Source organism: Pongo abelii, chromosome 19, assembly GCF_028885655.2.
Source record: "Pongo abelii isolate AG06213 chromosome 19, NHGRI_mPonAbe1-v2.0_pri, whole genome shotgun sequence".
NCBI classification, from domain to species: Eukaryota; Metazoa; Chordata; class Mammalia; order Primates; family Hominidae; genus Pongo; species Pongo abelii.
The window spans coordinates 1,249,104-1,261,503 of NC_072004.2; the positions used below are offsets into that span (position 1 = coordinate 1,249,104).

A 12,400-nucleotide genomic window follows, 5' to 3' on the forward strand; every position below is an offset into this window, starting at 1 on the left:
TCCTGTTGCCCAGGCTGGAGTGCAATGGCACCATCTCGGCTCACCGCAACTTCCGTCTCCCAGGTTCAAGTGATTCTCCTGCCTCAGCCTCCCAAGTAGCTGGAATTACAGGCATGTACCACCATGCCCAGATAATTTTTTGTATTTTTAGTAGAGACCGGGTTTCTCCATGTTGGTCAGGCTGATCTCAAACTCCCGACCTCAGGTGATCCGCCTGCCTCGGCCTCTCAAAGTGCTGGGATTACAGGCGTGAGCCACCGCACCCGGCCAAAAAAGAATTTTTTTAAGAAGAATAGGCTGGGTATGGTGGCTCACGCCTGTAATCCCAGCACTTTGGGAGGCAAAGGCGGGTGAATCACTTGAGGTCAGGAGTTCGAGACCAGCCTGGCCAAATGGGTGAAACCCCATGTTTACCAAAAATACAAAAATTAGCCAGAAGTGGTAGTGGGCGCCTGTAGTCCCAGCTACTAGGGAGGCTGAGGCAGGAGAATTGCTTGAACCCAGGAGGCGGAGGTTGTGGTGAGCCGAGAACATGCCATTGCCCTCCAGCCTGGGCGACAGAGCAAGACTCCATCTCAAGAAGAAAAACAAGAAGGAGAAGGAGGAAGAAATCATAACTAAGATGGAAAACAGAGATAAGAAGGGAAGACCCAGCCATCAGCCGCCACTCAAGTGTGCTTCCCTCCTTGTAGACAGAGGAGAATCCACAAATTCAGATGCCAACAGAGTAGGAACGGGAGTGACCCTCAGGACAATGAGTGAGCAAGCCCAGTCCTCTCTCCTTTCTTTTCTCATCCTCCTCCATCCCCTTCAAACATAAGGATTTGCAGCCACGATGGTGGCTTTCGCCCTCTGATAAGCCTGAGACCCGTCCTACAAAGAAAGTGGCCTCCTTGCTCAGGAGAGGTTTCTGGTGTGTATTTGGGGCGGGGGACAGGAGAGAAGGGAGGGTCCTGAAAGGAGGCTCTGAAGACAGCTGAAAGGGGGAGAGAATGGAAGGCTGCTCATTCCAACAGAAAAATCTACCCAAATCCTCCACTCCCAGCTCTCCTGACTAAAGAAAGGCCTTCCTTCTTTCAGCAATGGGGAAGAAACTGGAGCTCGACAACCTGCTTGCCTGCCTGGTTCCGTCCCCTGAAGCCTCCAGAGCCGCATCATAGGGTCGTGACACGGCACAAGGTTGGGTACCGTGTAAATGGCTCGCTCTGAAGTTGGGCTACTTATTCCTACTTTTCCTTAAAAAAAAATAAAGCAGGCAGAAAGAAAATTATTTCTAGCCGGACACAATGGCTCACGCCTGTAATCCCAGCACTTTGGGAGGCCGAGGCGGGCAGATCAGGAGGTCAGGGGATCGCGACCATCTCTGGCTAACACGGTGAAACCCCGTCTCTACTAAAAATACAAAAAAATTAGCCGGGCGTGGTGGCGGGCGCCTGTAATCCCAGCTACTCGGGAGGCTGAGGCAGGAGAATGGAGTGAACCCAGGAGGCAGAGGATGCAGTGAGCCGAGATCGCGTCACTGCACTCCAGCCTGGGCAACTGAGCGAGACTCCGTCTCAAAAAAAAAAAAAAGAAAATTATTTCTATCAGTCTTTCCGCCATCTTTCCACGCCACCACAATGGTGCATATGAATATCCTGGCTGATACTGGCAACAGCATCAACAGTGCCGAAAAGAGAGGCAGACGCCAGGTTCTTTTTTTTTCTTTTGAGACAGAGTCCTGCTCTGTCTCCCAGGATGGAGTGCAGTGGCGCAATCTCAGCTCACTGCAAGTTCCATCTCCCGAGTTCAAATAATTCTCCTGCCTCAGCCTCCCAAGTAGCTGGGATTACAGATGTGTGTCACCATGCCTGGCTGATTTTTGTATTTTTAGTAGAAACAAGGTTTCATCATGTTGGCCAGGCTCATCTCCAACTCCTGACCTCAGGTGATCCACCCGCCTTGGCCTCCCAAAGTGCTGGGATGACAGGCATAAGCCACCGCGCCCAAAACGCCAGGTTCTTACTGGGTCGTGCTCTAAAGTCCTCATCCAGTTTCTCACTGTGATGATGAAGCGGGGTTACATTGACGAATTTGAAATCACTGATGATCATAGAGCTGGGAAAATTGTTATGAACCTCAGAGGCAGGCTCACTGAGCGTGGAGGGATCAGCCCCAGGTTTGATGTGCAACTCAGAGATCTAGAAAAATGGAAGATAAGGCCAGACATGGTGGCTCATGCCTGTAATCCCAGCACTTTGGGAGGCGGAGGTGGGAGGATCACCTGAGGTCAGGAGTTCGAGACCAACCTGGCCAACATGGTGAAACCCCATTTCTACTAAAAAAATACAAAAATTAGCTGGGTGTGGTGGCGGGCGCCTGTAATCCCAGCTACACGGGAGGCTGAGGCAGGAGAATTGCTTGAACCCAAGAGGCAGAATTTGCAGTGAGCTGAGATCACGCCACTGCACTCTAGCCTGGACAACAGAACGAGACTCTGTCTCAAAAAAAAAAAAAAAAAGAAAAATGGAAGATAATCTGCTTCCATCCCACCGGTTTGGTTTCATTGTACTCAGTTGGCAGCATGGACTGTGAAGCAGCAAGATGAAAACACATAAGAGGAAAATCCTGGGATTCTTTTTCTACGGATGTCATATATATTTACAAAGGCTCATGGACAAAAAAAAAGACAATTATTTGTTTTTTTGTTTGTTTTTTGACGGGAGTCTCGCTCTGTTGCCCAGGCTGGAATGCAGTGGTGTGATCTCGGCTCACTGCAACCTCCGCCTCCTGGGTTCAAATGATTCTCCTGCCTCAGGAGGCCAGGTTGGTGCCGAACTCCTGACCTCAAATGATCCACCCACCTCAGCCTCCCAAAGTGCTGGGATTACAGGCGTGAGCCACTGCACCCGGCCTAAAAAAGGCAATTATTTGTATCAAGATGGCAAAAATGGCTATTTAAAGAGAAAACTGACAGTATCACCTTCCAAAAGGTGTGTGAGAGAGAAAGAGAGAAAAGGTGGGTGTGTGCAGATACAATGTATGGTAGTGGGAAAATGCATTCCTGCCCTGTTCTCATCCACTTATGGAGACAGGGAGGGTAGAAAGGGGACAGGGAGATGTCCAAGGGACGGATGATGAAAAAGGGAAGCCCCCGTGCCCGCAATGGGTAGCCTGTAGTTCTGCAGAGACAGAGACCAGTCTTGAAACGTGCAAAGGTGGCCGAGCGCAGCGGCTCACGCCTGTCATCCCAGCACTTTAGGAGGCTGAGGCGAGTGGGTCACCTGAGGTCAGGAGTTGGAGACCAGCCTGGCCAACATGGTGAAACCCCGTCTCTACTAAAAACACAAAAAATTAGCCAGGTGTGGTGGCGGGCGCCTGCAATCCCAGCTACTTAAGAGGCTGAGGTAGGAGACTTGCTGGAACCCGGGAGGCGGAGGTTGCAGTGAGCCGAAATCGAGCCACTGCACTCCAGCCTGGGTGAGAAGAGTGAAACTCCATCTCTAAATAAAGAAATATAGGAAAACTCTGGGGCACCGTGTGAGGGGAACTCCAAGGAGAGTCGGGTAGAGACGGAGCAAGGAGCACAGGCAGGACGCTGCGCCTTCCAGGAAAGGTCAGTGAGATGTCCCCACTGGCAATGTGATTCTAGGACCATCGAGAATGGGTTATTTGCTTTGCTGCGTGCAAACTCCTCTCATCGCTCCAATCTTTTAGGGAAGCTGCTCACACAAAGGCCTTTTTGCAGAATCAAGGAGAAGGTACCCATTTCCTCTGCCACTCTTCTCAGCCCCCAGCCTTCTTCCCTTTCCTCTCAGGAGACTCCACGTTCCTCGAGGGATTTGCCTTGCTGTTCCCTCTGCCTTGACCACTCTTGCTCCAGATCCCAGCAGTCACTTCCTCTCCTCGTTCAGGTCCCCGCTCCGATGTCATCTCCTCTGTGAGGCCTTGCCTGACTGCAAACTACACACCAACACTCCCTCTCCCCTTGTCTGCTTTGCTTATTTTCCTAGCACTTATCTCTTTCTAATATATTACATATTTTCCTTACGTATTGTCTCTATTCTTTGCTAGAGTGTAAACTCCATGAGAGCAGGGATTTGGGTCTTTTTCTTGTTCCTGCTATATCCCAAGAGCCTCACCGAGATCCTGGCACATGGCAAGCATTCCTTCAATATATACTGGTTGAATGGGCCGGGCGTGGTGGCTCATGCCTGGAATCCCAGCACTTTGGGAGGCTGAGGTGGGCGGATCATGAGGTCAGGAGTTTGAGACCAGCCTGGCCAATATGGTGAAACTCTGTCTCTACTAAAAATACAAAAATTAGCTTGGCGTGGTGGCACGCACCTGTAGTCACAGCTACTCAGGAGGCTGAGGCAGAATTGCTTGAACCTAGGAGGCGGAGGTTGCAGTGAGCCGAGATTGCGCCACTGCACTCCAGCCTGGGCGACGGAGTGAGACTCCTCTCAAAACACACAAACAAACAAACAAAAAATCTGTTGCCCAGGCTGGAGTACAGTGGTGCCATCTCAGCTCACTGCCACCTCCACCTACCGGGTTCAAGCAATTCTTCTGCCTCAGGAGGCCAGGTTGGTCTCGAACTCCTGACCTCAAATGATCCACCCACCTTGGCCTCCCAAAGCGCCAGGTTCAATGAAGGAAGGATGAATGGAGAACTGGCGGAAGCTCTTGTCTAGAGCCAGGATTAGCTTTTCCCACAATTGGCAGATATTTCCTGGAGGTCACTGGACTTCCCTCAGGATGTGAGCTGAGGGCACAAACCAGTCCTGGTTACCTCTCGAAAGGTCAGAGTAGGCTGGGCACGGTGGCTCACGCCTGTCATCCCACCACTTTGGGATGACCACTTTGAGATCGTGCCATTGCACTCCAGCCTGGGCGACAGACTCTGTCACAAAAAAAAAAAGGCGGACACCTGGGTAACGTCTGCGATGTCATTCTCGCGTGCGTTCTGGTTTGCTAGAGAAAGGAATGTCGACACAGTTATAAAGCGTGTAATTGCACTTAACTCAATACCTATCTTGTCTATCAGCTTCTTGGAGCTACCGTCACTGCTGATCAAGTGGACGAATAATTGCGGTTTCATTTTTCCTCGGGAAAATTAATCATGGAGAGAGGCATCAAAATGTAGGTGTGCGTACAGGATCGTGTCAAGCCCAAAATATCACGTTGTGTGGTATCTCATTGTTTGAGAATCTCCGCCCCAGGTTACAAATCTAAGCTCCTCGGGCAGCTGGCCCTGCCGACCCAGGGCCAAACCTATTCTTGCCTCTAAGCTCCACATACACCGTTCCCTCCACCCACAGCGCGCCGCCCTCTTGGAAAAACTCACAGCCATCTGCTGATGAGCTCCGTGGTTGCAGCTTGAAGCACTCATTTTTTTTTTTTTTTTTTTGCTCTGTCGCCCAGGCTGGAGGGCAGTGGCATCATCTCGGCTCACTGCAACCTTTGCCTCCCGGGTTCAAGGGATTCTGCCCAGCCTTCCGAGTAGCTGGGATTACAGGCACGCGCCACCCTGCCTGGCTAATTTTTGTATTTTTAGTAGAGATGGGTTTTCACCATGTTGGCCAGGCTGGTCTTGAACTCCTGACCTCGGGTGATCCACCCGCCTCAGCCTCCCCAAGTGCTGGGACTACAGGCGTGAGCCACCGCGCCCGGCCCACTCATTCTCTTTCTTGTGGAGGCGACACTGATTTCGTTTTGGGGAGTCATCTCCTCCCACTCTTGGTCCTGTGGTTTCCGGTGTGGTTCACGTAGCTCTGTCTCCAGGGGCAGGCACTCGATCCAGGCCTGACCAACCAGAATCTACTCCTCTCCCTGGCTACAGTGATTGGGTCAGGGTGGATGCCTCATTCAAGGTGCTGGACTGAGAATCGGTTCTGAGACTTTCACATTTTGGGAAAGAGGCACTTCCTCTTTCTGCCTCCAATGCTGAACGGACAGAATGAAAGCCTGGAGCTGTGGGTGGCTGTTGCTGTCACCCCACCTCCAGGTGAGAATATGCTTGGGAAAGAAGCCACTGTAGAGGAAGGTTCAGCCAGGCGATGATTCCAGACACATTCCTGACAGCGTGTGAGCACCTGGAAGTAGCCTAACCCTGGGACTAAGGTGCTAATGCTCATAAATATCCTTTTTTTGGCCCAAGCCAGTTTGGACTGGGTTTGTCACTTGCAACAGAATTTGAACGAGAGGTGGCCGGGCACGTTGGCTCACACCTGTCATCCCAGCACTTTGGGAGGCCGAGGCAGGAGGATCACCCAAGGTCAGGAGTTGGAGACCAGCCTGGCCAACACGGTGAAACCCCATCTCTAGTAAAAATACAAAAATTAGCCAGGCGTGGTGGCGCATGATGTAGTCCCAGCTACTTGGGAGGTTGAGGCAGGAGAATCACTTGAACCTGGGAGGTGGAGGTTACAGTGAGCCGAGATCACACCAGTGCACTCCAGCCTGGGTGACAAGAACGAGACTGTCTCAAGAAAAACCTGCAACACAAGGCCCTTGGTTGCCTCCCAGGGGCCCTCTTCGTTTCTAATATTCACAAGGAGACCACATTGGCAAACATGTATTGCTTTATTTAGTGTTTCTCTGGATTGCAGGTGTCAGCAGTGGGCTGAGATCCCCAGAAGGGCATAGAGGCAGCTGGGCAGCCCCCAGGCCCTCGACGGTAGGGGCGGGGAGAAGCAGCAGAGAGGTGATACCCCTGCCACTCCTCCCAAGGCCAACCCCTTCCCCACACTCCCATGCCAGGGAGGGGTCAGGGGCCAGAAAAGGCCTTGAGTGGGGCCTGAGTGTCTGTCTGAGTGTCTGTCATCCCAAGGCCTGGACTCAGGCAGGGCGGTCCTCCCACCTGGCAGCTCCCAGGGCTGATTTGCTGGTCAAGGAGCCAGATCTGCTCTTAAGACATGACCCGGGTTTTATGGGGCTCCCTGTCTCTGGGAGCGGCAGTGAGGCATGCTGAGGAAGGGCTGCCATCTTGGTTTTGTGGCAACCTGCTGTATGACCGTGGGCAAGTGCCTTCTCCTGTTTGGGCGTCTGTTTTCTGCTCTGTAACATCAAGGGGCTGGGCTGATCTCTCAGCGTCTTCCAACCTCTATCGTCTAAGATAGCCTTCCCCACTCCAGCACGGCCTCAAACTGGGATGACGAGGACAGTAAAAGGGCATTCTTTTTTTTTTTTTTGAGACGGAGTCTCCCTCTTTCGCCCAGGCTGGAGTGCACTGGTGCTATCTCAGCTCACTGCAAGCTCCGCCTCCTGGGTTCACGCCATTCTCCTGCCTTAGCCTCCCGAGTAGCTGGGACTACAGGCGCCCGCCACCATGCCTGGCTAATTTTTTGTATTTTTAGTAGTGACGGGGTTTCACCGTGTTAGCCAGGATGGTCTCAATCTCCTGACCTCGTGATCCGCCCGCCTCAGCCTCCCAAAGTGCTGGCATTACAGGCGTGAGCCACCGTGCCTGGCCCCCCCCTTTTTTTTTTTTTTTTAAAGACAGAGTCTCACTCTGTTGCTCAGGCTGGAGTGCAATGGTGTAATCTTGGCTCACTGCAACCTCCACTTCCTGCATTCAAGCGATTCTCCTGCCTCAGCCTCCTGAGTAGCTGGGATTACAGGTGTGCACCACCATGCCCGGCTAATTTTATATTTTTACTAGAGGTGGAGTTTCTCCATGTAGGTCAGGTTGGTCTCGAAATCCTGACCTCAGGTGATCTGCCCGCCTCGGCCTCCCAAAGTGCTGGGGTTACAGGTGTGAGCCACCGTGCCCAGCCTAAAAGGACATTCTTAAGGCAGAAAGAAGGGGGCAGGCAAAGGTGGTCTCAGCCCCCAGATGGAAGTCAGAGTGGGCTGCAAAAGGTGCAGATGGGCAGGCAGGGAGACAGGTAGACAGACAGACAGACAAGGTGCCAAGGGAATCAGGAGAGGTGTCCTGGCCAGGGAAGAGGGCACCAGAGCCCAGCCCACACAACCTCTCGGCTACATTCCTTGCCCTGCTGGAGTCAGGGAAAACACATCCAGTGTGTCCTTGGGTGGGAAATGGCTTTTTTTAAAAAATAGTTTCCTATAAAGCATCGAGAAAACCTCAGCAAAAGTTCCCTTCTCTCAAATATTTGGCATCGGCAGTAGGGCTGGCATGGCTCGCTCTGGCCCTGGCTTTCCTATTGCTGTAGCCCGGCCTGGCCCCTCCTGGGGTAGCTCCTGGCCCCTGCTGCTCCCTCAAGAGAGGGATGGGCAGGAGGTGGCAGATTGCAGGTGGGCTTCGGGGTGTCCCTGGGTCCCTGTCTGGAAGTTCGAGTCTTTGGTAACTGGGAGGGGGAGGAGGAGAGAAGCAAAGCATTGGGCGTTGGGAGGGTCCAGTGGGCGCCTTTATCACCGAGAATTCAGCCGTGGGGCGACCTGTGGGGGTGGAGAGAGACGGCTAAGTGGTGAGGGGAGCAGACAGGGGGCCCCGGTACTCAGACTTTTTTTTTTCACCCTTTTTTTTCCCTTTTTATGGAGAATGGGGTCTCGCTATATTGTCCAGGCTGGTCTTGGACTCCTGGGCTCAAGCTATCCTCCCATCTCTGCTTCCCTAAGAGTTGGGATTACAGGCGTGAGCCACCACACTCAGCCCCAGCGCTTAGATTCATGGGTTCGATGCAGGCAGGAGTGGTGGGGGCCTAGTGGTCTCCATCCTGGAGACTCGGGCTGACCCCCATAGGAATGCCCACCGCCCTGGCCAGAGTGAGCCTGTCCTCCCTTCTGGCACCCCCAATCAGCCTGTATTGGGGGTGCATTGCCATGCTGCATTTTTTTTTTTTTTTTTGAGACAGGGTCTCATTTTGTCACCCAGGCTGGAGTGCAGTGGTGAGATCTTGGGTCTCATTGCAGCCTCAACCTCCCGGGCTCAAGCGATCCTCCCATCTCAGGCTTCTGAGCAACTGGGACTACAGGCACACGCCACCACATCAGGCTAACTTTTTTGTATATATATTCTGAAATGGAATTTTGTTCTTGTTGCCCAGGCTGGAGTGCAATGGCGCAATCTCGGCTCACCGCAACCTCCACCTCCCGGATTCAAGCAATTCTCCTGCCTCAGCCTCCCGAGTAGCTGGGATTACAGGCCACCACACTCGGCTAATTTTGTATTTTAGTAGAGATGGGGTTTCTCCATGTTGGTCAGGCTGGTTTCGAACTCCCGACCTCAGGTGATCCGCTCGCCTTGGCCTCCCAAAGTGCTGGGATTACAGGCATGAGCCACTGTGCCTGGCCTTTTTTTTGAGACGGCATCTCACTCTGTTCCCCAGGCCTGGAGTGCAGTGGCATGATCTCAGCTTACTGCAATCTCCACTTCCTGGGTTCAAGCAATTCTCCTGCCTCAGCCCCCACTAGTAGCTGGTATTACAGACGTGCACCACCACGCCCGGCTAAATTTTGTATTAGTAAAGATGGGGTTTCACGATGTTGGCCAGGCTGGTCTCGAACTCCTGATCTCAGGTGATCCACCCACCTCGGCCTCCCAAAGTGCTGGGATTAAAGGTGTGAGGCACCGCACCCGGCCTTTTGTATTTTTTTAGTAGATGGGTTTTGCCATGTTGGCCAGGCTGGTTTCAAACTCCTGGCCTCAGGTGATCCACCCGCCTCGGCCTCCCAAAGTGCTTGGATTACAGGCGTGAGCCACCGTGCTGCCACCTTTACAACTTTCTGCACTGAGGGGCTCGAACGGCCCCTCTCTCTGGCCCTCATGGGTGGGCCAGGGCATGGAAGAGGTGGTACGATGGCCTCTGGATGAAGGCCCATGGTGAGGTGCCCGGGCTCTGCCAAGCACAGCCAAGGAAGGCTTGGCTATCGCAGCCAGGCCATGAGTGGGAAAGCAGGCCCCACTCACCACAGCCAGGTGACCGTTCTTGGCCTTGGTGATGAGCAGCTCCGAGCCGGGGGTGAAGTCAATGGTGCCATCCCTGCCGGGGCCCCCTGCAAACGTGATGCTGGGGGAACGGGGTGGGTGAGGGTTTTTCCATGGAGACAGACCCCCAACCCTAAGGTGGACCCCCGCCCTGTCCCTGGGTGCCCACACAGCCCCCTCGCCACCCCCTGCCCTGTCCCCCGGGTGCCGCCCGCGCCTCACCTGCCCTGGTTGATGTTGATGTTGTTCACGCAGTGGGCACTGAGGGCTGTCTTGGTCAGCGTCTCGATCACGTGGTCACTCTGCAGCACCACATCTCCCTGGGGGGCCAGGCAGGAGGAGGGGTCAGGCCCTGCCCAGAACTCGAGGAACCCCCGCCCCACCTCCCCATCCACCTCCCAACCCCCCAATCCACCCCCCATCCACACCCCCACCTCCCCATCCACCCTCCCACCTCCCCATCCACCCCCACACCCCGTATTCCCCCATCCACCCCCACCCATCCCCCCCACACCCCCTATTCCCCCATCCACCCCACCTCCTCATCCACCCCCCACCCCCATTCCCCCATCCACCCCACCTCATCCACCCCCCACCCCCCATTCCCCCCACACCCCCTATTCCCCCATCCACCCCACCTCCTCATCCACCCCCCACCCCCATTCCCCCCCACACCCCCTATTCCCCCATCCACCCCACCTCATCCACCCCCCACCCCCCATTCCCCCCACACCCCCTATTCCCCCATCCACCCCACCTCCTCATCCACCCCCCAACCCCCCATTCCCCCCCACACCCCCTATTCTCCCATCCACCCCACCTCCTCATCCACCCCCACCCATCCCCCCCACACCCCCTATTCCCCCATCCACCCCACCTCCCCATCCCCCCCACCCCCTATTCCCCCCCACTCCTCCCCATCCACGAAAGGGCACCTTTTGCTTATTGTCCGCACGCTGTACATGAAGCACAAAAAGACTGTCGCTCAGGCTGCTGACAGAGATTCCTGAGGGGAGAGGGCAAAGGTCAGAGGTCGAGTGTCAGAGCAGGGGCCCTCCCCCTGCAGCCCTGGACCCTGGCTGACCGGTCAGGTTGGCGTAATCAATCCTCTGCTTGACTTTGGCATCCTCCACGATGACCACGGCATTGGGTGTGAGCAGCAGCTGCCGGGAGCGAGGCTTGTAGCCCTTGCGGTCATATTTCACAACAGGCACCGCATACTGGGGACAGAGACCAGGCTGAAAGGGCTCGGGGAGAAGCTCCCAAGGCTCTGCCCGTGCCCTGACCTGCCTCCAGCTCCTGGGCAGCAACACTGTGCTGCTGGACTCAGGGCTGCAGGCAGGCTCTTACCTGAATGGGCTCAGAGCCCAGGGCCTGCAGCACTCGGGGGCTGATCTCATCTGTACCTGCAACTCAGATGGCAGGGAGGGAGGTCAGTGGAGGCAACGGGGGACCAGGACGATGATGAAAGGTCTGAGTGCTGGAAAGTCAGGGGCTCACCAAGCCGAGTGCTGATGAAGAGCCTGGGTACACTCTGAGGGTAATTATCCTTCTTGCCCTTGAAGATCTCACTAGCCACGGCCTTCTGATGCAACTGAGGAGACAAGGGGGGTGAGGAGAGTGTCATGGTGGGGAGCACCATCTCGGGGGGCAGAGCCAGCCTTAGGACCTGAGACAGCCTCCCTCACCTGCTTGCTGGTCCCTCTCTGGCTCAGCACCAGGAGGCTGAGCCGTGTCCCCCACACGCCCATCAACCCTCCGCCGCCATCAAGCACTCCCCTGCGGGGTCACAAAGGCACTGCCGGGTTTTGAAACTGGCCTTGGTAATGTTTCCCCACCCCATCAGGCCCTGGTGGCCCTGAGACTCAGCTCCAGCTTGGGGTCTTGTAAGTAGCAGATCACTAATACTCAAGGTTACTGGGTGGGTCCTTTAGCATCATCCAATACTGAGTTGGCAAAAACACGACACATCAACCAATGCCTGTAATCAGGGCAGACATCACCAATCGACCCGAGTGAAGATGCAGACTTTTCAACACAGGGTTCTGAGCAGTCTCTACCAATCAAGGGCAGTTGGCCCACGATATGAACCCTACTGGCCACCCCAAATGTACTCCAGTGTCCACTTCCTACACAAGGCCCAGCAGGGCCTGGCATCCAACTGAGGTCACCGGTAGACTGGGGTAAATACAGTAGACCGAGGTAAATACGGTAGACCGGGGTAAATACGGTAGACCGGGGTAAATAGAGTAGACTGGAGTAAATAGAGTAGACCGGGGTAAATAAAGTAGGCGGGGTAAATACGGTAGACCAGGGTAAATAGAGTAGACCGGGGTAAGCCGAGTAGACCAGGGTAAATACAGTAGGCGCGGTAAATACGGTAGACCGAGGTAAATACGGTAAGCAGGGCAAAATACGGTAAACCGGGGTCAATACGATAGACGGGGTAAATACAGTAGACTGAGGTAAATAGAGTAGACTAGGGTAAATACGGTAGATGGGGTAAATACAGTAGGCGGGGTAAAC

General features: G+C 54.4%; 1 protein-coding gene across 8 annotated transcripts in view; it reads right to left on the bottom strand.

Moving 5' to 3' along the window:
• Nucleotides 1-6,548: 6,548 nt before the first annotated feature.
• MYO1C (myosin IC) overlaps nt 6,549-12,400 on the bottom strand; it is a 29,664-nt gene continuing 23,812 nt past the window's right edge. For 7 of the 8 annotated variants that reach the window (XM_054535987.2, XM_024235308.3, XM_063718375.1 and 4 more), the window contains exons 26-32: nt 11,375-11,468; nt 11,225-11,280; nt 10,959-11,094; nt 10,810-10,880; nt 10,097-10,194; nt 9,857-9,956; nt 6,549-8,385 (exon numbers count right to left, since the gene is read on the bottom strand). In XM_054535987.2, coding sequence (XP_054391962.1) covers nt 8,359-8,385; nt 9,857-9,956; nt 10,097-10,194; nt 10,810-10,880; nt 10,959-11,094; nt 11,225-11,280; nt 11,375-11,468 — 582 coding nt within the window. In that variant the 3' untranslated portion in view covers nt 6,549-8,358. Of the gene's footprint in view, nt 8,386-8,432; nt 9,957-10,096; nt 10,195-10,809; nt 10,881-10,958; nt 11,095-11,224; nt 11,281-11,374; nt 11,469-12,400 lie in introns of those variants that run through there. The other variant, XM_063718372.1, reaches the window with a different exon arrangement.